The 26786-nt window shown below is 42.3% G+C and overlaps 1 protein-coding gene across 1 annotated transcript in view; it reads left to right on the top strand.

Moving 5' to 3' along the window:
- Window positions 1-201: 201 nt before the first annotated feature.
- Window positions 202-26786, top strand: part of NR5A2 (nuclear receptor subfamily 5 group A member 2) — a 118765-nt gene continuing 92180 nt past the window's right edge. Inside the window, exons 1-4 of the mRNA XM_081299943.1 lie at window positions 202-905; window positions 4844-4962; window positions 6472-6613; window positions 9410-10056. Coding sequence (XP_081156069.1) covers window positions 824-905; window positions 4844-4962; window positions 6472-6613; window positions 9410-10056 — 990 coding nt within the window. The 5' untranslated portion in view covers window positions 202-823. The remainder of the gene's footprint in view (window positions 906-4843; window positions 4963-6471; window positions 6614-9409; window positions 10057-26786) is intronic.

The following is a 26786-nucleotide window of genomic DNA, read 5'->3' as shown; positions in this document are numbered from 1 at the left end:
TCCTCATTGGCTGGCGGTTAGTGTCCGACCTGAGTCCGGAATCCGCGTCCCCATTCACTGTCTTCACCCCTCTTCCCAATCCAATCTCCCACCCCCCACCCCCGCCACCCGGGCCCTACTTACCTCTCGTCTCCTCGCCTGTCCCCTTTCCTTCCCAGCACCGTCACCCTCGGGGCTGGAAGGGGCTGCTCTCCGATACGCGAGAGAAGTCCACGAGGCAGGAGAGGGAGGTTGGAACTTAACTCCGCACTTGTGATAGGGAGCGAGGGGGAGGCAGAAAGAGATAGGGGGAAGGGGCGGAGAGGCGTGGAGAGCCGAGAGCAGGCAGGAGAGAAGTGAGGCGAGAGAAAGAGAGAGAGAGACCCCTGCCGATCCTGAGCCAGAGGGCGGGCGGAGGGAGGGGAAGGAGTCGCCCGAGCCGTCCGGGAGCAGAGGCAGCGGCTCCGTGGCGGCGGCAGTGGCAGCCCGGCGGCCGCCTAGCTGCCCGCTGGGAGCTCGGCGGTTCGCGGATCCTTGCCCCGGGCAGCTGCTCCCTGGCCGAGCGGAGCCGGGGCACCCGGACGCAGTCTTCTCTTGGTCGCGTAAACCTGACCTCCTCGCAGCTCGGGGGCGGCTCCGGGGCTGCGAGATAGGACAGGGCTCCGAGGTCCTGCCGGGCAGCTCGGGAGGAGGCGGAGGAACGCTCCGGCGAGCGGGTGGGTGAGCGGGCATCCTGGTAGCCCCTTCCCTCTTTCCGCCGGAGTTGAATCTGTGCTGCCCGTGTCCAGGTGCTGGGCTTCCGGACCGATACCGACTCCCCATTCCCGCCCTCGGCCGCCTTGTCATGCTGCCCAAAGTGGAGACGGAAGCCCTGGGACTGGCTCGATCGCATGGGGAACAGGGGCAGATGCCGGAAAACATGCAAGGTAAGGAGGCGCCGCGTAGCTGGAGGGCTCCGGTGGCTTCTCCACCCTCAGGCTAGCTTTGTGGGCTTCAGCCTCCCGCCCGGCGCCGGCCCTGGAGCAGCGGGGCTAGGGACTCGAAGCCTGTAGCCACTGGCTGCGGGGCGGCGCGCGGGCATCAGGATCCCTCCTCAGGTGCAGACATAAAAGTTTATGGCTTATGAACAATGCGGGCAGAGCTTTGCCAATCGATGTCTAATTGGTCGCTTCTGATTAAGAGGATTCGAGCTCTACGGTAACTCGAGCGGCGGGCAGCTCGAGGCTGAAGGTACTTTAGAATAGTAAGATCGTTCTGAGAAATGGAATGTGTTATTGGACATTCGAGCAGATTCTCGGTATTGCGGTGTACTTTGATAATCCGTCGGGAGGGAGAAGACTGCAGAAAGAGAAGGCGATCCCGGAAAAGCTGTGCAAGCGGTGTCTGTGAGCACCCCCTGCCAAGCCCAGGCTGACCCCAGGGACGGCTTGGGTTTGGACAACTTCAAAACTGTTGGCAGAACTTAAAAAAATCAAAGTTACACCATCCTTCCCTGGTAGGGTAGTACCGAGTTGAGGGGAGTAGGGAGGTATGGTTTGTTTATTGCCCCTCATCCATTCAAGAGCTGAGATTATAGAAATACCATTTGTTTTTCGAGCTCTTGATTGCTAACAACAATAACAACAGCAAAAAAAAAAAAAAATCTCAATGGCTACATTTTCTCCGCATTTCAAAATAGCAGCTTCAGATCTGGCTTGCATTAAGTAAGCCCTTCAGAAGTTTATAGCATTTGCGCTGGGCCCGGGAGGGAACAATGCTAGGAAAAGTCACCGGTGTTCTTCCATCCTCGCCCCTTCCAGAGCGCAGGATACGTGGGCCGGCGGCCTGTGATCCCTGAACGCTTCCTGCCATCCCCTTGAGCGAACTTGAAAGGGCCGGGGAGGTGTTGAGAAGAGTTCAGGGCTGGTTGCTCTGCGGAGCGGGGTAGGCAGTTTGTCCCGGACGCTCTGGCAGGGAAACATGACAATGCCCCATTGCAAAGGGAAAAGGAGGTGGCAGGAGGGCGTGCAACGTGCTGGTAGGGTCACTTATTCCCTCGGTGAACCCGGAGTCTCTCCAAGCCTTCAGTGAGGGCTGTGGAAGTCTCCGGGGACTGAAGCCCGGGAGACTGGGTTTGGCTGCAGCGGGAACCCCGTTGACCCAAAGAGGCGTTTCTTCCCGACACCTGAGATTCCACCAAAGTGTGGCTTAGGGGAAGCAGCGCTGGAAGCTGTACCAGTTTCCTTCGGCCGACTGCCTGGCCGGGGGTCTGCCCTTTCGGCCACCCGCTGCGACCAGCCGGGATTCTTGGGTCCGAAAGGAAAGTTGCAGCTTCCAGTTCCGGCGCGAAGGGACTCCGGGAAGGCAGCTCCCGGAGACGCTGGAGCTAGGAGTGGGGAGGGACGACAGCTTATTTGGAAGGGAGAGGAGAGAGATGCCAAGGTTACATTTTCTTTGTAAAAGTTCGAAAGGGATCTTCAGGACACTACTTACTGTTTTCAGTCAGAATAAGCTTGTCCTGTGCCCAGGGCTCAGGAGATTCGGCCCGCCGCTTGCTCAGCCCTGGGTTCAAAAGCAGCGTGGGAAGTTTCTGGGCACGACTTTCCCTGGGACTCGCGGCCTGTGTGTCGGGCGGTGCCTGAGGGTCTCTGATCTCATTCCCGTGCTTCTTACGGTCCCAGTCTGGGTCACATCCTAGTCCGACCTGTGCTGGAGTCCAGAGAGGGGATCTGCTACCGGGTTCTCTGTGCAGCTCTTCCAACTTCGCGGGAACTTCGCGCGCCTCTCTGAGGCCACAGCTTCCCAAGACCCTGCGGTCCCCTCTCCTTTCTTCAGACTGAGACTCGGGAAAGTGCGGGCATTTCTTGGCCCGGGTGCATTCGGTCTTCCCAACGCCTACTTGGGCTGTGTACCAGGGTACCTGAAGGATGCCTCGGCCTCTCACTGTGACTTCTGTCTCCCTACCCGAATCTCTCTCTGGATTTTCCGAGAGGATCCCAATCCCAGACCTCAAGTCTTTGGGGTGTTGGATTCCCTCGGTGAACCCAGAATCTCTCAGAAAGTGGTTGCTTCTCTGAGCCCCTTACGTGTGAAGTAAGAGAGTACTTTGTTGGGGAAGAAGGGAGGTAGAAAAGAATACACTTGGTAAAGTACTCGTTTTCCTGTCCCTACAACATGCTTTGAGTCTGTAGTCACCAGTTTTCTGGGGCACCGTAAAAGTTTAGGTTATAAAGGAACTTAAACCCTCAGGTCACCAAACCCTAGGGACTTTCTAGGGGCTGGGATTCAGACCAGCATTGCTCAGAGAACTGCGCTCAGCATCCTGTTTCCCTGTCGGGGATCCCAGAATACTGCCTTTGGGGGAGCCTTTTTCCTCCGAACTATCCCAAACCTTGATTTTGAGCCTGAGCCCGGGCTCAGGATTCTGACTTGGGAAGAGATACATCTCTACAGGTCTGCGTTCGCTTGCAAAGTGACCCCCACCCCTAGCCCAAACACCAACCCGACCGCCCTTTGAGACCCTGAAAAGCTGGAGAGAAAAAAAATAACAATTTTTAAAAGAATAAGTCATCGCAGGAGGCCACTACGGTGATTAGTATAGCCGGGTACTTTGGCTGTGGAGCAGACGCGATTTCTCTTTCCTGCTTTGTAAACAAATCAGAGGAAACTTCTGCCTGGTGGTGGGCACCCCCTCACTCCGCCCCCGCAATGCCACTGATTAACTTAAAACAAACTTGCCTTGATGTTTGTGCGCCATTGAGTAGCAGAAGGTTGAGCAAGGGGTGAGAGAGAGGGTGCCCCTGGAAAGTGCGCGCGGTGGCAGTTCTGTGCAGACCTGTCCCTCGCCCTAGGTGCCCGCCCACCAGCACTCTGGGACTTGACCCGCGCAAATGCGGAGTCTCAGGGAGGGACAGGATCAGGTACTTCTTGGGGTCTCCAAGCCACGGTCCTTTATGCGCATAGTTTATTTTTTTGGTGCCTAGATGCCTTGGCTGGTTTGCCGTCCCCAGCAAGGCGATCAGCCGATCCCGGCATTGAGCTGTCGCGACGCCTGATTTCTGATTAACAGGGAGATCTTGAGGTGTTTGTATTTTGATGATGATCAGAAACGTGAAGTTCATTACAGGGCACCGGTACTTTGCGAGGAAACAGACCTTTGTGTGTTTCTTCTGATTTTTCTCCCGTCTGGTGTCCTCTCTTTTCTTTTTCCTTCTTTTTATATTCACAGGATATTTTCAAACATAAGGAGATGGAAATATTCAGAACTGAAGTCAATACAGAACTGAATGTTTCGATTGATCTAACAGATCTGAACATTGGGAGCCGACGGCTGTTTGTAAAAGTGGGGCTGCTCCCGAGAAGGTTTCTAGGGTTTCAGTTTCCTCTGTGAAACAACGTTTGTAAATTGTTATTACTATCCTTACAAGCAAGGTAGACCTGCAGGAAACTACTTTTAAGAGTTGAGGAGTAATGTGTGTGCTTGTTTCTCTCTCTTGGGTACAGGTGACATTTTGGAACTTAACTTTGCAGAGATTTAAAAGAAGTTCTAGGTGGTTACTTTATGTGATTCATGTTTCCATTCTGATCTGTTGCTTTGCAGAAGTTATGAGACTTGTTCAACAATGGTCACTTTAGAATGTTAACAAAATAAGTTGGAATTACTTTTAAACTTTAAAATATGAAGTGCATCTTCATTGATGCTCAAAGATTTTTTACTTGAAGTGTGCAAAATTATTTTTCAGTACTACCTGGGTAAAAATTATTTTTATTTTATATTTTACCTGGTGATTGCCCACCAATCACCAAAGTGCTTCTCCTTGCAGGATTAAAACCTATGCAATAAATTAATTGGATATGTGTGTACATTTCTCTTCTTGTGTTTCAGTGTCTCAGTTTAAAATGGTGAATTACTCCTATGATGAAGATCTCGAAGAGCTTTGTCCTGTGTGTGGAGATAAAGTGTCTGGGTACCATTACGGGCTTCTCACCTGTGAGAGTTGCAAGGTTTGCTCATAAGTTGCTATCTAAAAAAAATATAATGTCCAAAACCAAAATAAACCATTGAATTACTTTTTAAAGCTAAATTCAGACTGCTTTTTTTTTACTCAAAAATGAGAGAGTTAAGTCTTACGGAGATGATTCTTAGAAATATGTGTCTGATTTAGTTCAAAAAGGCAAAGAAATTTATGCTGTTTAGAAAACTTTGCCAGTCTCATGGCCTTAAAATATTTTATTGGAATAAAGTGATGTAGCTGTAGAAAGGTTTCCATTTCTAACAGTCCTAAATATTGATTTTGCTTGACTTATATATATTTAAAGCATCCCTGTTCTTGAAAGGGAACATGACAAAGTATTTCCCAAATACATTTTAACTTCAGAGTATTCTGTGCTACAAGTCTGAGCATTTTTTATCCACAGCTATAAAAGTCTAAATTCCCACTGCATGATTTCCTCCTGGTTTATTTCAAAAAATCATTTTTATATGTTTTTTAAACTTATACTTTAAACAGCAAGAAACCAGATTTTAGTTTCTAATAATTTCATTAATGTATCATGTGACCTATTTAAATGCAAGGAATTTGAATATGCAAAACGTACTCTTGTTACTAATCATGTCAATAATACATTAAGAATTTATGTTAGACTTTCTAATACAGTTCTAATAAATTCAGTATTCCTAATTTTTTTTTTATTTGAAAACAGTACAATTACTTAAACCATTGCCAGGAAAATTCCTTCATTCACTAACAAAGTATGCTTGTTTCTCTTTATAGCTAGTAAGAAAAACAAGAGTTCTATTTTAATAAAAGCCGTTGTTCTATTGTAAAGCTACAAATTTTATTCTTGATTAATTTTTTGAGTGAAATATAAGGAAAACATGAGCTGCTTTCTCCAATTTAGTGCTGTGACATGCTTCTTTCCATGAGTTTCATCTTTTTTCTTAAATAGCGCTCATGCTTGAATGTATTCCAGGGAAATTATGACCATTTTCCCATTTTAAATCTCTTTAAATCCTTTTGCTTTTAACTATTCACTGTTGACATTTGTAAGAGATCTGAGGTGTTTTGCTAGTCAGTTTTTCCTCTGGCATTTTACAATGGTTTGTCACTGAAATTGTATCAGACTACTTGAAAACAATGCAAATCTCCATGAGGACCTCTGTCTGGAGTGTGAGGGTTAATAGGGAAAACAGGTTTAAAAAAAAATATATATCACTGGTTTATATAGAGTGTATTTTTTTTTATGACTGTTGGGATGAAATGATGTGGAAGCCAAATCTCCCCCAGATTTGACGTAATTCTTCAGGAATATAACTCTGAGGCCAGATAAATCACTATGGCCTGGCACTATTTTGGAGGGTTGATCTTGCTGAAATGTAAAATAAACCACAGAACCACATAAGGGCTCAAATGGTACAATGAAAAGATTTAATGGTGATTTCCTTAAAATGAAACAATGGAAGAGACGGGTATTAGATTTATAATACGTCTCACTATTTTCTCTGTCTTATAGGGATTTTTTAAGCGAACAGTCCAAAATAATAAAAGGTACACATGTATAGAAAACCAGAACTGCCAAATTGACAAAACACAGAGAAAACGTTGTCCTTACTGTCGATTTCAAAAATGTCTAAGTGTTGGAATGAAGCTAGAAGGTAAGATTCTTCTAAAGACTACTGCCTGTTTAAAGTCTCCAAGGACATGGACTTTAAAACAGCATTGTACTTATACCATGGTAACAGTATTTTCCCAGTCCTTTAATACTACAGCCATAAAGTAAGATCTTTTTACATTTTGTTGGCAGAATAGTGTGTCTCATTTAAACAAGGTGACATCTATAAGGAAAAGAATTTAAATATCAAAGTTGTCCCTTCCTTTTAGTTTGGGGAGCACATCAAAAGTCAGGTTAATTGATAACAAGACTAAAGGGATCCATCTGAGAACAAATAAAATTAATTTGCCAAAATATCCTTTAAGTTTTCAAATCAGGATGTCCTGGGAAAAGTTAGATTTCAATCCTTTTTTTTTTTTTAAAATAGGTGTGCTTATCACAATTGTCCCTGTTAATTTCATGATTCTTGAGCCCTGAATTGTGAAAAGGAATTTCTCAGGTAGAATTTCTTTTTTTTTTTTTTTTTTTTTCTTTAACCACAGATTGAACCCACATCCCAGCCCTTTTCATTTTTTATTTTGAGACAGGGTCTCACTAAGTTGCCGAGGCCAGCCTTGGCCTTCCAAGCTGCTGGGAAGGCCTGCACCACAGCGTCCGGCTAGAATTTCATTTTTAAAAAAGATAATGACTGAATCTGCAAAATAAAATAATTGAGAAGCAAAAACATGAAAAAATAATGAGCGATTAAATCAGTTACAATGGTTTGACAAGAACAAGACAACCATTCCCCCAAAGAGCACACTAAACCTTGTTGAAAGAGCAAAAAGTACCATGTTCAGATTGGCAGGCAGTGAAGTTAATATGTGACTGCTGTAAATAATTTGTGGTTCATGAACTGCTATGGTGTGCTGCTATTCTCCAGCCTTTGACCCACTGGCTTTCCACAGATTAAATATACTGCAAATAAAGTAATAACAATGTCACTAATGGTGCTAGATACAAGAGTGCATTTTATTTGATCAATGAGGCATGAGCTATATTTATTTGGAGCTTTCTCCTTACGTGGAACTCATACTTGATAGAAGTACTAAAAAACTAATAACAGTCATTCTAAGAAATGTGCCAAATTTGCTGACAGATTCCTTCAAATAGAATTAGTCACTTTGGTTGTTATAAGAACTGTTAAGTCAGTACTGCTTTAAAGAAGAAATGGAGAAAGGAAGTAATTGATGCTCATTAATTTTCTTATCACCAATCACTTTATTATTTAACCAAATAACAGAATATTATGGAAAGTGGTTATCATGGTGTGTGACTGAGAAGAAAAAAATGTTCAAAAGTCCATGCTGTGATTTCATATGATTTTTTTTTCCAACAAAAGAAAGAAGGTTGTATTTCTTTACCTTGAAAATTATGCTTTCTTAATTGTAAGTAAGTCATGTGGGGTACATGCTCATACTTCCCTTAACAGTGGTCTGAAACAATTGAATATTCAATAAATTATCATCCAGATGAAAAACTCTTTTATGATCTTCTGCAGTATTCTGGATACCTAGAATTCACAATAAATTTTTAATGTGATACTAATCCTAAGATAAAAAGCTCAAAAACTTCACCTCCAGCAATTTCAGTGTGTCACAAGCTGTCAGAGGTCTCTGGTTTCTGTCTAATTGCCATTGGCCACTATGGGCTTGGAGAGAGCTGCTAACTAACTTATTAGGCATGGCCCCAGACTCTGCACACCCTTGTGACAGAACAGCCTCTGGACCACTTTTGAAAGGAATTTGCTTTAATTATGTCCGACTCTGCTTAAATTAAAAGCAATAACTGGTGGTTACTGATGTGCACTTATCAAGTTGAGGTAAAAATCAATTTCCCAAGAAAAGTATGTACTCAACCCTTTTACAACAAAATAGCCAAAATGGCTGAGAGGGAGGAAGATATCCTAAGGCAAAATATTCACAATTTAATCCAGAAATGAGGTGTTTGATTTATTTTTCTCTGAGAAAACAAAAGGAGTTTGGGTTTCCATAAAGAATCACTGGCATAATAGAAATTAATGCTTCCAGTAGAAAGATTGATGCTTTATCTTAGAAATATGAAATAATCCCTATGTGTAGCAAAAAAAAAAAAAAACGATTATTAAAATTTCTTCAGTTCTCAAAAGGGTTACTATGTCTATGTATCCAAGATTTTTAAGTACTGAGCATTGAATCCTGGAGCGCTTTATCACTGAGCTATAACCCTAGCCCTTTTAATCTTATTTTATTCTACTTTTTATTACTTGGAATTGAAACCCGGGGTGCTTAACCACTGAGCCACATCCCCAACCCTTTTTGTATTTTATTTAGAGACATAGAGAGACCGGGTCTCACTGAGTTTGCTGCCTCAGCCTCCCAAATCAGAGGGATTACAATTGTGCCCAGCTTATTGTCAGTCTTTATACCATTGTTCAATGCATTTATCAGTTTTTTTTTTCAATGATAAAAGACACTTAGAGGGCTGGGGTTGTGGCTCAGAGGTAGAACACTCGCCTAGCATGTGTGAGGCACTGGGTTCAATCCTTAGCACCATATGAAAATAAAAAAACTGTATCCACCTATAATTAAAAAATAAATATTAAAAAAAAGACAGTAAGCAATTCATAAATAAAGAGGACATGGTGTTTTTGTTTTTGTTTTTCCTTGGAATTCTTGTGAGCTATTATAATGAAAACAGCCACACAAAACATTTATGGTTCATTTTCAACATTTCTAAGTATGTAGATATCCTGGAGAATGCTAATAATTTTCATCTTATATATTCATGCCCCCCCCCCTTTTTTTTGCTCCCCCAACAGCGGTAAGGGCCGATCGAATGCGCGGAGGAAGGAATAAGTTTGGACCAATGTACAAGAGAGACAGGGCCCTGAAGCAACAGAAAAAAGCCCTCATCCGAGCCAATGGACTCAAACTGGAAGCCATGTCTCAGGTGATCCAAGCGATGCCCTCTGACCTGACCATCTCTTCTGCCATTCAGAACATCCATTCTGCCTCCAAAGGCCTACCTCTGAACCATGCTGCCTTGCCTCCTACAGACTATGACAGAAGTCCCTTTGTAACATCCCCCATTAGCATGACAATGCCACCTCATGGCAGCCTGCAAGGTTACCAAGCATATGGCCACTTTCCTAGCCGGGCCATCAAATCTGAGTACCCAGACCCCTACACCAGCTCACCTGAGTCAATAATGGGCTATTCCTATATGGATAGTTACCAGACAAGCTCCCCGGCAAGCATTCCACACCTGATACTGGAACTTTTGAAGTGTGAGCCTGATGAGCCTCAAGTTCAAGCCAAAATCATGACCTATTTGCAGCAAGAGCAGGCTAATCGAAGCAAGCACGAAAAGCTGAGCACATTTGGGCTGATGTGCAAAATGGCGGATCAAACCCTCTTCTCCATTGTTGAGTGGGCCAGGAGTAGTATCTTCTTCAGAGAACTTAAGGTATGCCCTCTGCTCTCACAACTCAATATCCCTTCCAAGGGAGACCTAACTCTATTCCCAATGAATATATTCTTGGGGCTGAAAGTACTTTTTCCTTTTCTTCTTTGGGTGATTTGAAGTAGTTATATTTTATAACTGTGTTTTAGGACTGTTTATTGTAGCTTAACTTTAGGACTATTTATTGCATTGAACAATGGTATAAAGACTGACAATAAGCTGGGCACAGTGGTACACAATTGTAATTATTCTGTGTAGCTCTTAATTGGGGTGAATGACTTTTAACATAAAATATAGGAAACTTAGTTTTTTTCTGTATACCATAATATGTTTATTCCCTCTATCTCAGATAGTTTGTGGCTAAAAAATTTTAATGTTGGCTAAAGATGTTAATGTCAAGTGGTGCCTAGTATGCTGTTTTTTAAGTTACCCCATTATGAACTATATTATAACGGTGTTATCTTGAAAGTAGCTTTCAAAGGAAAAAATGCCAACATTTAGTTGTGTTTAGAACCTAAAGAATGCAAATGTGATACCACTGCTTATACTACCAAGTAGGTATTTACTACCTGTTTACCTTGACATTAGGTTAGTAAAGCCTTTGTTTTCGGAGCAGATTCCAATAGGATGTTTACTGCCATTGGATGGGGAATGAGCTAATGATGATTGCTAGCCTATGTGTCCCAGGTTTTAGTTCTCAGAATGTATGTCTGCTGCTGATTTTAATGGATTGGTACATTGTAAACATAGTACTTGTTTGCATAAGGATCTATGTTTAACTACGTGATTATTTTATTTCCTGAAACTAAAGAACGAATTAATGTGGCAAAGTCACTCAGAAGTTTGGAGTCTGAATCTGGTGGCTAGGGGTTTCATTTCTGATTTTAAAGAGAACCCTGGATTTGATTTTTCAGTATATTCTACTATGAAATCAACGTCTTCCTTTTGCTGTCCTGAGAGATGTGGCTGCTAAATACCTGTGGCTTCTGATTACCTGAGGCATTGGAAATTTAAAAATCTGAGAGCAGAGAGACAAAGCTGATTTTTTATTTAAAGAGTTACTGTAAAATATGGTCTGTGCAGACAGAAGGACTAGGGGATATGGAAATTATTTGCAAATGGAAAATAATGTTTTTCATAGAAGTCTTAAAGTACCATTGTTTGCACATGGAAACAAAAAAGTTATCTGAATAGATCTAATAAAATATCTCTAGCATGCTGTTAAAAGATGCTGGATATTTTCACATCCTTTATTGCTAGACTGAAAGACAGATGAAGGCGGAGATACCAGGCTACAGAGGGCAAGCAGAAAGCATCCAGTTCTCACCATCTGGCCAGATATTTCTGAGTATGTAGTGTTTGCAACTGTTCTACGTTCAGCAGAGCATTCTTCATTTAAAAAACAAAAACAAAAACAATAAAAACAGCTTTCCTGGTGTTCAGACATTCACTACCACGTCCTTAGAAGAGCAGGTGAGGTGATGAAAATAATTCCAGATACACCTGAAAGATTAGGTGACATAAAAACCATGAAAGCACAGCCTTTGCAATCAGATGGACTTGATCTCAATTAATAACCATGTCTTCATGGGCATTGTCCGTCTCTGAGCCTTAGTGTTCTCATCTGTAAAGTTGTGAACGTAGCGTCTATGGAATAGTAGAAAATAATAGACTTTACTTGGAGGAGGGTTTGCAAGGAAAAAAATGAGAATTTATAGGTATAAATTACCCTAATCCTGGGAGTTTGGCATATACTACCTACTCAGTAAAGTGGTACATTTTAAAATTTAATTGTTGCATGAAAAGTTGAGTTCTTTGTGTAATATGGGCTTATTCAGGCAAGAAAACAAGCAGGTGTCGTGTCTTAGTATGACAGTGGGAAATAATATTGCCAAGTATTACAGCATCATATAATTGTATCATAATTAACAGTCATCAATCAATATAAATTAAGGAGGGCTGGGACTATAGCCCAGTGGCAGAGTGCTTGCCTAGTATGAGGTACTGGATTCAATCCTTATCATTACATAAAAATAAACAAATAAAATAAAGGCATTCTGTCCATCTACAATCACAAAATAAATAAATAAAAATTAAAATACATATATATATATATATAAATTAAAGACTAAAATTTGATAAGGACTAAGTTGGATATAAGATTAATACAAAGTTTGACAAAATAAAATATTTCCTCTTAGAGTTGTGATATTTCCATAATTATTTTGTTTTTAAAGTAAAGACAGTAAAGATAACATTTCACAAATCAATGAGGAAATAAATAAAAATTATTTGCATGTGAAAAAGAAATTTACATAGTGAACATAGCTAGCCACAGGTAGGACTTCAAGAATGCTGAGAATATATTCCTTTTCTCTAATTTTCCTCCTTCTACAGCTGAATTCTATGAAATTCTTTTATATGGCATGAGATTAAATATTTGACTAAAACATAAATGCCTATGGGAGCAGAGGCTCTTAAAGAACTATCAGTCATTTTTTCCTTTATTTTTAAAATGGTGCTGGGGATTGAACCCAGGGCTTGATGTGTCCTAGGCAAGCACTCTACCACTAAGCTACACCTTGCAGCTGATTATCAGTTGTTATTGTTTGTTTGTTTGTTTGTTTTGTTTTTCCTGTACTGGGGATTGAACCTCAGGGTGCTTTATCACTGAGCTACATCCCCAAACCTTTTTATTTTTTATTCCCCGCCCACGTTTATATTGGTGCTTCATAGTTGTATATGCTATTGGCATTTGTCGATACATATATGTACATACACGCAATACACAACTTTGTATTTTTATTTTGAGATAGGGTCTGACCAAGTTGCTTAGGGCCTCACTAACTTGCTGAAGCTGGCCTCAAACTTGTGATCCTCTTGCCTCAGCCTCCTGAGTGCTTGGGATTACATCATGTATGGCTTATTGCCTGTCCTTATACAGGTGTTCGATGGAGTTATCAGTGTTTCATGGGAACATGTGTTGAAAAAGAAGACTATAATTTTCAGGGATCATTTCTATAGTTTGTTACTAGCATAGTTTCTCTGGTCTGGCTGAGTATTGGAAACCATGAGGAGGAAATGAAACATCCTCTCCTAAGTGTGAAGCTGGCTCTTGGTGTTGCTTTGCTAGGGAGAAAATACTGTCTGAGCAGGGGAAAAAAACAAAGGAAAAAAAACCCTACACATATCAGGAGGCATCTATGCGGGGTGGAAATGTCAACAGGGTAGAGACACTATCTTGAACCCACTTTACCATTGCCTTGGCTTATATTGAACAGGAATTATTCCCTTTAACTATTTTGTCAAGAACAAAAAGTAGAATCCAGAGTAATTTGGCAGAGTTGTGAGGTGAATATTCCCATAGGAAGAATTTCTTTTCATTTGTAAATTTACTTTGTCAGTTTTGAGATGCCAGCATCACAAGACATCTCCAATCTTGTCACTTCCACATTTTCTGTGTCCTGCAGTGGGAAATATACTTTACACTGGAACATGGTGTACCAAACTCTCTTACACACACTTACACCTTAGACACACCCCTAAATCACAATTTTGTTAGATGATACGTGACCTACATGCCATGTACTCCAATATTTTCTAGTTTATTCTGCTTTCGCATAATTTACTTCATTTTTTTAAAAAAAGGACTTTTCTGGTCATGACCTACTAAATCCATGTCACAGCCCACTAATGAGGCATGACCTGCAATTCAAGAAACATGTCTCTGCTGTGGGCCACCTTTTGGATGGAGCCTACCTGCCACCACTTTTAGCAAGACTCCTTTTCCTCCTGGCATGACCTGTAAGACATGCCCGAACCCTGCATTCCAAGTCCCCACCCTAGCACTTTGCAAAATTGTGGTTTTAAAATATTTTTTAGAAAGATGAAGTTTCTCCTTTAAACATTTTCCTTTTTCTTGTTGACTTCACAACAAGTAGTATATCGAGTGACATACTTCCAGGGCAGATTGCCTATACCGCTACAACCTCAGGATGGAAAGTCATGTATTTGCTCCTGGGAAACAACAAGATAATAAGGCAATTTTGCAAATGCCCTCTTGCTGACGTTCATGGGCCCATGTACACTCCCCCTAACCTTGTCAAAAGGAGAGAGTACACCATTCATTTCTTTACTAGTTAAGGGAACAGAAGGGCCAGAAGAAATTGGTGGGTCTTTTTATTTTTCTGCACATCTACCTACCAGGTGCAAAAAGGGTACTCTGGTTCCCACTTAAAATACTGAAATGAGAAATAGGAAATGAGAGCCCCCAAATTCTCAACTTGGGAAGCAACATGAAGCAGCAGTGTAACTAAGGAATAATGAGGCTGGGGGTATAGCTCAGTGGCAGAGCACTTGCCTAGCATATGCAAGGACCTGGGTTCCATCTCTAATAAACACCACACAAATAAATAAATAAATAATGATAATAATATAAAAATAGCATGCTCATGGAAACTGGAATTTCTGAGCAAGAAGATGGAAGTGGAGAGAGCTGGAGGACATACATTAGGGAGCACTTTGGTTTTTATTTCTCTTTTATATTTCGGTACTGAAGTTTCAACCCAGGGCACTCTACCTCTGAGCCACGTCCCCAGCCCCTTTATTTTTATTTTGAGACAAGGTCTTGCCAATTTACCTAGGTGGGCCTCAAACTTGCCATCCTCCCACCTCACCCTCCCGAGTTGCTTGGATTACAGATGTGCGCCACCAAGCCTGGCACCACCTGTAAGATACAATTCTGGTCTCCATCCATCCAAAATAATGGCATGAGAAAGGTGAAAGGAATACTTGTCGTTCCCAATATAGCAACATGTTCATTGGAAGATTCTCAGTGTCTGATCTGTAGATCATGGGTTTTTCAGAGCTAGAAAAGATGGTGAAAATCCTGTGGTCCTAATCTCTTCTTTTTGCATATAAAGAAACCATGACAGGAAGAAAGCGTAACTTGCCCAAGATTCCCCAGCTACCAAAGGGCAGATCTGGGACTGGAAGTTTCAGATTCAAAGGAGCATCCTGTGCCCCTCCTCTGGTGCTCACACACACTCAGTGGAACCTTTCGACTCCCACTCTGCAGGCCTCCACCAGGAAAACTAAAGCAAATCTAGGTTATCCAAGTCCATCCCTACCACCTAATTACTACTTCACTAACAATCAGGGGGACAGACTTTCCCTGAGCCCAGACAGCCCCCTGGGAGTCAATGAGTCACTTTCGAAAGCCTCGTAATTCTTTCAGGCCACCAGGGTATCTTTCAGCACAATGGGGCCACCAGCTAACACTTCTGGACCTGGAGGGCTTTGCCAGGCATCCTCCAGTGCCTCATCCTCTGCTTAGAGTCTGCTCCCGGGAAGAATCTGGTGCAGCCACAGCAATATGGGCTGGGCTCCCCAGATAGAAGTGTCAAATGCTGTTCCGCCCTGTGTTCTACCTGGTGCAAGACACGTTCCATGTGGGTTCCTTGGTGTGCCTGTGAAGGAAAATAGGTAGAAAGAGAACAGGATGGTAAGCAGGTGATAGGTGAGCCATGAACGTCAATTTTCTGAAACAATGTATTAAATGCACCTTCTGAACTTTAAACCAAATCTGTCTCAAAATAGCCTATATATTCTTGACTTTTCCCTCGTTTTTAGAAAAGAATAGCAAATTCCAGACATTTCCACTCTGCTGAATGAGCTGTCCCTGTGTGGGAAAAACACTATCCCCCGTTATTTTGCCCTCACCTGTGACTGGCGTATCTCAAACACAGAGCAGTGAGGAAATAATTCCCACTGTTAAGTAACTAATGAATCTGGAGGATCTATTTGATCTTCTAATGAGACCAGATGTCTTTGGAGAATTGTGGGAATGGATATATAAGAACTTCCCCTCCATGAATGATTCTGATACATGTAGGAATAAAATAAAGAAAAAAAAAAAAAAACTAATCCTGACTGAAACTCATAACTAGCATTTCTGTGGAAAATAGGTTTCAGAGACTCAGGGAATTTGTGTCAAAGGAATTCAGCCATGCCAGAGCCCATTTTTAAGTGTGGTTTTCTCTAAAGCAAGGGAGTAAGGGGAAGGGCAAACCTTCCTTTCTCTCTGGTTCATTATAGAAGCTTTCTGGGCAGAGTTGTATTTATTTAGGTACCAGGAATTGAACCCAGGGATGCTTAACCAGTGAGCCACAACCCCAGCCCTTTTTATATTTTATTTTGAGACAAGTTCTCACTAAGTTGCCGAGGGCCCCTCTAAATTGCCAAGGCTGGCCTCAAACTCGCAATCTTCCTGCCTCTGCCTCCTGAGAGGCTGGGACTGCAGGTGTGTGCCACCATGCTTTACTTATTTTAACATTCTAGATACCTTTTCCCAAGCTACAGTTCACCATTCCCAACATACAGGTCTATGATCTGAGACTTGATTAGATCTGCTTCCATTTTAAGCTATTTTATTTCTTTTTAAAAATTGGTCCTAGGGATTGAATCTTTCACCTCTCACATGCTAGGCAGGTGGTATACCACTGAGCTACATCCTGAGCCTTTTCTATTTTATTTGAGGCACTAACTCACTAAGTTGCCCAGGTTGACCTTGAACTGGGTGATCCTCCTTCCTTAGTTTCCCAAGTAGCTAGGATTACTGCCTCCCAGTCCTTTTATTTATTTATTTTTTAAATTTTGAAACAGGGTCTCACTACATTGCTAAGCTTGGCCTTGAATTGGTGATCATCTTGCCTCAGCCTCTAGAGAGGCTGAGATGTTGACCACCATTTCCAGCTCTAACCTTTCTTCCTTTGGCTTCTATGGAAGAGGGAAAGGAGAGGCTGCACCAGCCCTCACAATGTCTTCCGACACTATCTGCCACGTGGCTCTTCCTTACCTTTGCTTGCAAATTGGGGTCAGGAACCATTAGTCCAATTCAACCTCAGCATTCCTGCTTACCCGTATAGTTTCCAAAATGATCATCAGCTACCTTGCCTAACTTCTGTTTTCACTCTCTGTTCTGTTTTGTTTTTGTGCTGTTGGGGATTGAACCCAGGGCCTCTTCTATGCTAGACAAGCCCTCTAACATGGAACTACATCCCCAGCATCCTGTTGGAGAAGGATACAATCTGTAAACCATTTATTGCCAGTTGTTCTACTCATTAAAGAGACACTAGAATTAAACACATCTGTGCGTCCTGGGGTTACAAGGAAAAGAGGAAAATGGTTTTTCTTCCACTAGAGGTAGACGTGGACATTTTCTTCTGTCTTTGAATTTGGAAAGAACCTTAGAATCAGCAGGTTTGACTTGATGGTCTTTCTTCTCTCTTTGGGTATTAAACAGCTGCTTCTGTAATTTTTTTTCCCCCAGAAAGATCTAAAACAGAAGCCTGTATTCTTGCTGATGGTGTTGAGAATTGATATTATTCTAGCCTTGTTTGCTACTGTACTCTTGTCTGTTGCGGACTAAGGAACCCGTTATCAGAGCTTTCTTCTGACTCACTGCTCCCCGGGCGAATCAGCTCTTCTCAGTCAATACCTGTTTGTGCTATGGTCAGTTAGCTTCTGGGAGTATAGGTGTGACCTATACTCAGGTTCACAAGACCACTGAGCCACAGCCCCCACCCTATTCTGTATTTTATTTAGAGACAGGGTTTCACTGAGTTGCTTATCACCTTGCTGTTGCTGAGGCTGGCTTTGAACTCACCATCCTCCTGTTATAGCCTCCCAAACCACTGGGATAACAGGCATGTGCTACTGTGCCTGGCCCTCTTCTGTTTTTGTCTAAATAGATTTTGTCCAGTGTTATTTATTTTTGGTACTGGGGATTGAGCCCAGGGGTACTAGATCAATGAGCTATATCCCAGCCCTTATTATTATTTTTTATTTTGAGGCAGGACCTCACTAAGTTGTTGAGGCTGGCCTCATATTTGTGATCTTCCTGCTCTGGCCTCCCAAGTTGTCCCTGGGAGTCTAGGTGTGGCCACCATGCCCAGCTCTTGCCTGTTTTTTAAAAGAACTAAATTGTTTTATTCATCAAGTATATATTTCCAGATGGGAGAATCTGTCTATACTGCCTAACTTCCTGAAGCTTAGTTGCAGTACAGCAGAGCATGGGTTATATCTAGGTGAACACATCCTTTGGGATATTTGATGAGAATGGTTCTGCAGAGGATCAGAGATTCACACTGGGTTTGCTTGTTCACGAAACCAATAAGCTTCCTGTTCCTATTAATCTGTTTGTTATCTACTAAGAATTATAGGGACAGCATCAGAATAGCCTGCCATGGCTGAGAATTCCAAGATTGACTAGGTGAGCCATTATTAGGTATCTGAATATGAAGAAGAGTAGGAAAATAATCAGCATTTTCCTTTGTATGTTAAAGGACAGATATAAGGAAGAGAAGTGCCTTTTTTGTTTGGGGATTGAACGCAAGCGCACTCTACCACTGAGCTACATCCCCAGACATATTCATTTTTAATTTGGAGACGGGGATCTTGCTGAGTTGCCCAGATTGACCTTGAACTTGATCCTCCTGCCTCAACCTCCCAAATCACTGGGATTACAGGCATGTGCCACCATGTGCAGTGAGAGGTAAATTTTAGGGCATGTCAGGAAGAGCCTGCCCTGGTGCTGGATGTTTTCAGGCCATATTCTGGTTTGACTCGTAGGAGAGTCTGTGAGGTGAGCATAGTATACGGTCTCCTTTTGGTTAAAGAGTGGGTGTAAAAGGGTTAGACCTGTCATTCTCACATATATGCTCTTTCTAAGGGACACAACCATCTGTCCCTTCTCTTGCTTCTTAGGGTTGTACAAGCCCATGGAGACATCCAGGAAACTGATTAGTAGAAGTTTGCTACCTCAGTTTTTACCTAACCCATCCTTTTAGTCAAGTAATTTGTTGACACCAGTAAAATTGATCAAGGCAATTGGGTCAGTTTGGAGATGTGGGAGGAGGATGAGAGATAAAGAAACTGAGGTAGGTGAACCCTCAGGCCAGCTCCCCTTAAGGTTTGGCGTTAAACTAACAGCTGAGGGTTTAAAGAAAATTCAAGAAAATACTTGGATTTTTCCTGGACTAAAGTTTGAAGATGACAGTACTAATGGGCACCTCTTATTGAGCTAGGAAGCAGGCAGTTGTTAGCTATTTCACATCTGACATCTAGCTACACAAGCTAAAGATGCTGGTGTCCTAGGCATGATTATACCCACCTTACAGATGATGATACTGAGACCGAGACATTTACTAGTCTGAGCCATGTCACATAGCTAATGTGTGATAATGCTATTATTATAGCAAAAAAAAAAAAAATTGTGTGTGGAAATCCTTTGTAAACTGTGAGGTACTTTATACTTGTTACCATGACCAAATTACCCATACTTGTACCAGTAGATCTTAACTGATTACTTTCACTGTAGAGAGCAAGTTTTTGATCAGTTGACTCAAGGGTGTGTAAATTCATTATTATTATTTCTCTAATTAGGGGAGGACCATGTAGGAAACTGAGAATAGAACAATTCAGTAATCCCCATCAGAATGGAGAGAGGTGTTTGCCATTGTCTATAGCGGCCTACTCCAGAGCCTTCAAGCCTTAGTTTATCAAAGTGGGCTTTACTTGGGTGGCAAGGAATGAGACCATCAGTATGCAGTAGCAGAGCATCCTCCCAACTCCAGAATACTTGGGGGGGCCTTCCCCAACCCCTTCCATCTCCTATACCCAGCACCATTTCTGGCTGAATAATCAGTAGAGTTTTGTCAGTTTGTCCTAGAAGTAGTTACTTGCCTGTTTGCTGAGAATAACTAATGTCCTTGTACACTCTAAATCTTGCACTTGCCAAGCAGGTCATACAAATTGCTCACAGATCTATGGAAAGCCTGCCAGTGATAGTTCCTCAGTGTTGGACAGGTGGGGTTCCCTGAGTCTGCACCCCTGGGTCCCTGTTTGCATACAGGTATCCACTGTTATACAAAGTCGGGTAATGCGTTAAAAAAAAAAAAAAAAACAGATTCATGACTCATGTGTGACACCCCCTAACACTGTTGGAGGACTTTGCCCTCTGAACCTGAGGGAAAATAGATCATTTTATTTTCCAGGATAAGTAAAGAATGACTTTGCTCTGACTTATTCTTCTTCGGCTTGGGAAGCAGATCATACAAATCTTTGAGAGTTCAACATCCATTTGCAGAATGGCTGCATGGAAATTGGGCATTGAAACTATTCTTCACATTAAAGACATTAATCTCTAACCCGAGGATACCACCCACAGTCAAGAACAATGACAGACACCGTGTCCCCTCCTCCAGCATCCTGGTGTTCTCCTGTGCCTGGTACTGAAACCTGATTTGCTCTCCAACCTGTGCTTGGCTCAGCTCAGGCAGCCAGAGGGATGGGGTCCCTGCCAGCTCCTCATAGACTTTCTAACCTACACCACACTTTCCAACCTTGCTTTATTTTCTCCACTCCCTTCCTCCTGTCCTTTGCTATCTGTCCAGGCTGCCTTCTCTTTTCGTACTCAGCTTGCTTTTTTCTTTGCTCTTTCCTGGGCCTCAGAGATCCAGACATAAGGTTAATCTTTAGGCATTAGGCTTGCAGAGAAGTATGGTCCCAGGGTCCGGGTGGTTGCTGACCCCTGTCCTTGACTGCATCGGCATTTATCCTTCAGGTAGAATGTGCTTGTAGAAAAGAGGGCAGCTCATAAACTCGGTCTGAGAATGCACAGACAAGGCAAGACAAACAGTTGATCTCTAAGGATGGGTTGTATTGAGCCGGGCTTGGAGGTGCATGACCAATCCCGCAGGAGGATTGCAAATCCAAGGACAGCCTCAGAGTTTAGTAAAACCCTGTCTCAAAATAAAATTAATTAATTAAAAGGGCTGGGGATGTAGCTCAGTGTGTTCAGCCCCTAAGACCACAAGCAAACAAACAAAAACCCAAGATGGGGTATGTTTAATGATGATGGATAGAATTTCTTTCCAATCCTTCCATGGTGACAGATGGCTCTCACACAGTGGCAATTTCCTTTGAGGGTCAGCTTTGATGTGCAAGGGCAAGAGAGAACACTGATGCTTCAGGCTTAGGCAGGTGAGTGTGGATGGGACCCACGGAACTCCCACACAAGGGAACTTCAAAAATCCCCTCTGGTTTTCAAATAGTTGTGACAGTTTCTGTGCAAAACAAGGGAGTTCTACTTTAGTCTCTCATCCACATAGTCCCACAAATGGTCATCCTTCCTTTTAACTTCCTCCTGGAAATGTTTTCAAATGCCACATTTCTGACCTACCAGAGCCAATTCTATGAATTCCTCATATAAATTTTGAAGAGAAAAAATAAATAAATAGAAATCTCAGGTGCACAGAGCCTCTGAGCACTACTGCTGTTCATTTCTCTGTGAAAACTCAAAAAGAAAGCCACATTATCTCCAATATTTAAAAACGTCACTGGGATTACACAACATTCAGGATTAACTTTACAACCCAACTTAATCCAACTTCTAATTCTGTGAGAATGCTTTTTCTTCCATGACAGATGGAATCATTGACCAACAGGTCTAAAGTCTATCCGTTATTGTGCAAGGCGGAACGTAACCTCCGACTGGTGCTTCAAAAGCCCTGGTCTCTGTCTTCCACTGGGGAGCAGGGTTGTAACTGGCCTTTCATCACTGGTTCAGAAGTGTGGGTTTTTAAAGTCTCCAGCAAGACCACCTCCTGTGAGTTGACTATTGCATTTCTGAACGCCCTGTTTACACAACCATTTACCTAACAGAGCAGGATCATTATTTCATTTAAATTAAAAACATGTTTTATAGGCATGAAGCACTGTAGACACTGGTACATGTTGAACTAATGCACTAAAGACTTAAAGGAGGGCTGGGGTCCTAGCTCAGTGGTAGAGCATTTTCTTAGCATGTGTGAGGCACTGGGTTCAATTCTCAGTACCACATATCAATAAATAAATAAAACAAAGGTCTATTGACAACTTAAAAAAAAAAAAGACTTAAAGGAAACAAACTGCTCAATGGTAAAAGCTGTATTTTTTTATTTATTTATTTATTTTTTTGCAGCGCTGGGCATCCAACCCAGAACCTTGCTAAGCAATTGCTCCACCACCGAGTCAAACCCACAGCTCTTTTATCTTTACTTTAAAGGAACATTCAATAAATAGTCTCAATGATCTGAAAATTCCAGAATGATATTTTAAATGGCTTCTTAATGGTGCTGATTTTTATACAGACTCTTTCCCTTATTTGCTAATCAATCACTACACTTATGCATAGGTTTGGGGTCCTGAATAATTTTCCCTGGCAGATCTGGTGTGTATATATCACAGGGTTTTGACTGCATATCCTGTTTTTAGATCTGTTCTCTGAAACGCTGGCTCGATCTAACGCATGTTCTTTTATTTGCACCTCTATATCTGGTCAATTCTGAAATCTCCACAAATGCTTCTTTATCATACACATCCTATCACAATTGTGCTTTTTTGATCTAAAGTTGTGATGCAGAAGAGGCTTTACTCATTGCCTGATTTAAAAAAAAAAAAACTTACTAAATATTACATTTCCCCTTGTAAAATAATGATATAGATTAGGGTTGGTGCAGACATGTTGGCAACAGAATTCTTCAAAAGTTTTCCTTTGGGTGATGAGAAGCTGTTACATTATTTTGACTAGCTAATCAAATGTAATTGGGTAGCTTGAAGTGCCTTAGATTTTCCTTGTACAGTTATCAAAGCGGGAAATGTAACTCAGGGAGCTGATGAAAGGCGTCTCTCCCGGTATTCTTTCAATTATAGATCTTACAGAGCAAATGAAAGAAGAGCTCTGCCTCTAAAAACTCAGAGGCTTGAAATGCCCCTTAATGTTAACTGCTGTATTAGCTAGTTAACACATTATTATGTACTTTAATTGATTCTTGCTCCAGCTTTGGAGGGAAAAAAAAATTCTGGATCTGTTTGGCACGTACATGAAGCGAGGGAAGATGCTTGAACACAATAATTTGTTGTTTACATTTGATTCAGATCACATCAGATATCTGCCGTGGAAACACAATAGCCCTGGTGCACTGTTGTGAGAAATAACGTGCTTCTACAAAAGCATTCATATTTTGTACTCATAAATGGGGATTAGGGGTTATGCATGTTTTCAAAGGAGTTTTATTTGACTGTTGAGAATGACTTTCATGGTTGAAACAATGAAATGTTGCAATTGGGAAAACAACTTCATTCCTGTAATAGATTTAGGAGAGTCCAGCTGAGACTGAAATGTATTTTGAAAAAGATCAAAACTCTCCATGTTGGCATTTCTCTAGGAGGTGGCACTTGTCTTCACAGTGGAATAACACACACTGCCCTTGAAACACTTTGGCCATAAAGGACAAGGTTCCACCTAGGATTAGGCTAGATTTAGGGTTTGATTCAAAGTCTTTCATTCACTTATTCATTCATCAAACACTGATCGAACTCCTACCATGGGTTCATCTCTTTGCTAAATTGCTAAAGACAACAGTAGTCTTCACTGTCAACATGGGACCCCCTCCCCTTCCTGATTTTGCTGCAGGATCAAAACAAAGGTGAGCTCTGACTCTGAAATCTCAGGCAAGCACTGTAAGAATGGCACACGCGTGATCCTGTCTAGATTTGCACCAAGATTTAAGATGACATTGGAACTGAAAAATAAAATTTAATTCCCATAGACAACAAACTGATCCCTGAAACTGAAAGAGAGATTAGTCCAGCATGCAGTGAAGCTCTTTGGAGGGCTTTTAACCCAGTGTCAGGGAGGGGAAGAGGTCAGGGAGGGAGGAAGTTACTCCCCAGGAGAGTCTAGGAAGAGGAGTCGGAGCTGGGAACGAGGTGGGCGGGGCGTGGAGGCAACACTAGCAGACAACCGCAAGTGCAAACCATACAGGTTTTGTGCAGTGCTTCCTGCGACCTTGGTGTGATCCCCATGCGGGAGGGTTGAGTGGGGGGAAAGAGCAAGAGGTAAAGCTGGGTGATGATGAGGGCACTTACATGAATTTGTTGTAGGCAAAGGGAAGCCCCCAGAGAAACTTAGGTAGAGAACCCCGTACCATCATAACTACTGGAAATATACCTGCAATATAATTTCACAGATTTTTGGGGGCGGGGGCATGGATTGAACCTGGGGCGCTTAACCACTGCACCACATCCCCAGCCCTTTTTATTTTTAATTTTGTGACAAGATCTCACTACATTATTTAGGGCCTCACTAAGTTTCTGATGCTGGCTTTGAACTTATGGTCTTCCTTCCTCAGCTTCCTGAGCCACTGAGATTACAGGTGTGTGCCACTGTGCCCAGCCAGTTGGTATCTCTTATAGGCTGTTATTATTATTATTATTTGAGTTGTAGATGGACACAATACCTTTATTTTTGTGTATGTGGTGCTGAGGATCGAACCCAGTGCCTCCTATGTGCTAGGCAAGCGCTCTGCCACTGAGCCCCAGCCCCAGCCCTAGGCTGTTGTTTTATTTTTTCCAAAAGGACTTTTTTCCCTTTAGGTAAATTTTGCTGTTGGTGACATGTACGTAATTGAGGTCTTTGTCCTTTGTTTCATATTTAATTTAAACAAATTTGATGTGTTAAAATTTCTTTTTGTAACATCATCCTTTTTGACTAGTACATCTTTTTTTTTTTTTTTAACTTCAAGCTGATTTAAAGCTGTTTATTTCATAGTCATTGATTTATAGGCACCAAATCAACCTTCTAGTGTAGGTGTACACTTAGGGGGCTGTCTGTCCCAGTCCAGGATACCTAAGTGATCACACCAGGTTTTAAAAATAGATTATTCCTAAATCTTAACTGGACCTAATGAATTATTCATTCCTTCATTCATTCACTCAACGTATGTTAATTAAACACTCACCATGTGTCAAGTCCTCTTCTAGACCTGGGGCTACTAGAGTGAATGAGATCTACAAGGGCACTTTTATTGGTGCCCAGGTTTCTGTGGGAGGGAAGCAGATGAGGTAGTGTTGACTGATGGCCAGTAGGGAGGGCCTGTGGAGGGAGAGAGGGAGCTGTGAGAGGGCTTCAGAGAGGACCAGTGGGAAGAGTTGAACCTCAACCCTTGAGCTGAGATCTGAACGGCAAGACAGGACTACCCTGGGTCAATCTGGAGACTGAAGTGCAGGCACAGGAGAGAAATGTGCAGAGCACCCCGTGGTACAGACTAGCTTGGTGTTTTCAATAGACAGGAGGAAAGAGGCAGACCAGTGCCCACCCTTAGAAACCAGTGACTAAGAGGAAGAGTGGCTTTGATAAGGTCACAGAATTTGCTGAGGTCCAGCTCATGGAGGGGGCTTGATTTTATTCTGTTTGGAGCTGGAGATTCATAGAAGTAAGCAATGGAGTAACTTCACCAAGTTCTCATCGGGAAAACATATCGCTCTGGCTGCAGGTGGGAAATGGGTTGAAGTGACAAGAACAAACATGGGAGGTCCAGCAATCCAGGGAGAGATTTTGGTGGCTTCGAGCAGGGTAAGAGAACAGAGGTGGGGGAGAAGGGGATGCACCCAGGGCATGTTGAGGGAAAGCCAGTGAAATTGTCTAAAAGGACTTGGAGAGGAAAAGATGAGACAGGCGAAATTATGTGCCTGGCTTAAGCCCTGGGGAGGCATTTGTGGAGAAGAGGAACCAGATTCTCTAGGGACAAGTCCTGCAGTGTCTAAAATCCCCGGAACAGATAGATGCAGATGCCAGGGCTGGTTCTCAGATGCCCCCTCTGGGAACCATTGATTTATTCTAATCCTTTTTATTCGAGCAAGCACAGCTAAACCACCCCACTCAAGCTCTTCTCAAAGACTTTTCAAGGGCGGGGATCCTCTCTACAAGTTCCCTGGCTATCTGTTTTGGATTTGATCAGCACTCCAGACATTTCTTTATATACAACTTGAATCCTTCCTTTGGTAGTATATATCATTCCCTCTGGGTCTGTCAATAGAGACTGTGCATGACCCATTGCTTAATTGTAATATATTTTCTGTTTGCTTGTTCAATTGCAGCTACATGGAAGTAATTCAGTCATGAGGGGATTCCCAACTCACTTCAGTCATTAAGTCAGAGGACTCTAGTTAATACTGGGCTTCTGTGCAGACACAAACTGACCAGGTTGCAAATTCAACTGGGTTGGTATACAGGGAAACAATGGCTAAGTTTATTTAGTGTTTGCCCTTTTTGACATTCCTGTTTCTGAGATTGACTCTGAGCTCAAGGAAGCAAGGAACATGGTACCCCTTATTTTGTTTTGTTTGGGGACTGGGGATTAGACTTAGTTCTTTTTAGTTTTTAACACAGGGTCTCACTAAGTTGCTTAGGGCCTTGCTAAGTTACCCAGGTTGGTTTGGAACTTGTAATCCTCCTGCCTCGGCCTCCCGAGTAACTGGGATTACAGGTGTGCACCACCACACTCTGCTGGACCCCTTGTAATACATTAGGAATTTGGGATATTGCATTTGGAAGTATTCTTTATACCTCACTATGGATTCTCTAGAATAATTTGGCTGATACTTTGTGTCAGGCCCAGTTTGTTTACCTCAATCGTTGTTGTTGTTGTTGTTTTTCCCTTAAAGGTCTAATTGGCTTTTATTTGCAATTCATGAATGAGACAGCTTGCACTCTACAAAATAAAATGATGGCTCCCATAGTTGTTGTGGGTTTTTTTTTTTTTTTAACAATGTTAAAATTGCTAGTTAGTTTAAATATATTTACTAAGTTTTACCTTCAAGTCTTTAATCATCTTTGTTGCTCTTTAAAG

This window comes from Spermophilus citellus (assembly GCF_964194105.1).
Source record: "Spermophilus citellus genome assembly, chromosome: 6".
Taxonomy (NCBI): Eukaryota; Metazoa; Chordata; class Mammalia; order Rodentia; family Sciuridae; genus Spermophilus; species Spermophilus citellus.
Note: the sequence above shows the minus strand (reverse complement) of the source record. Positions and strands in the feature narration are given on the sequence as shown.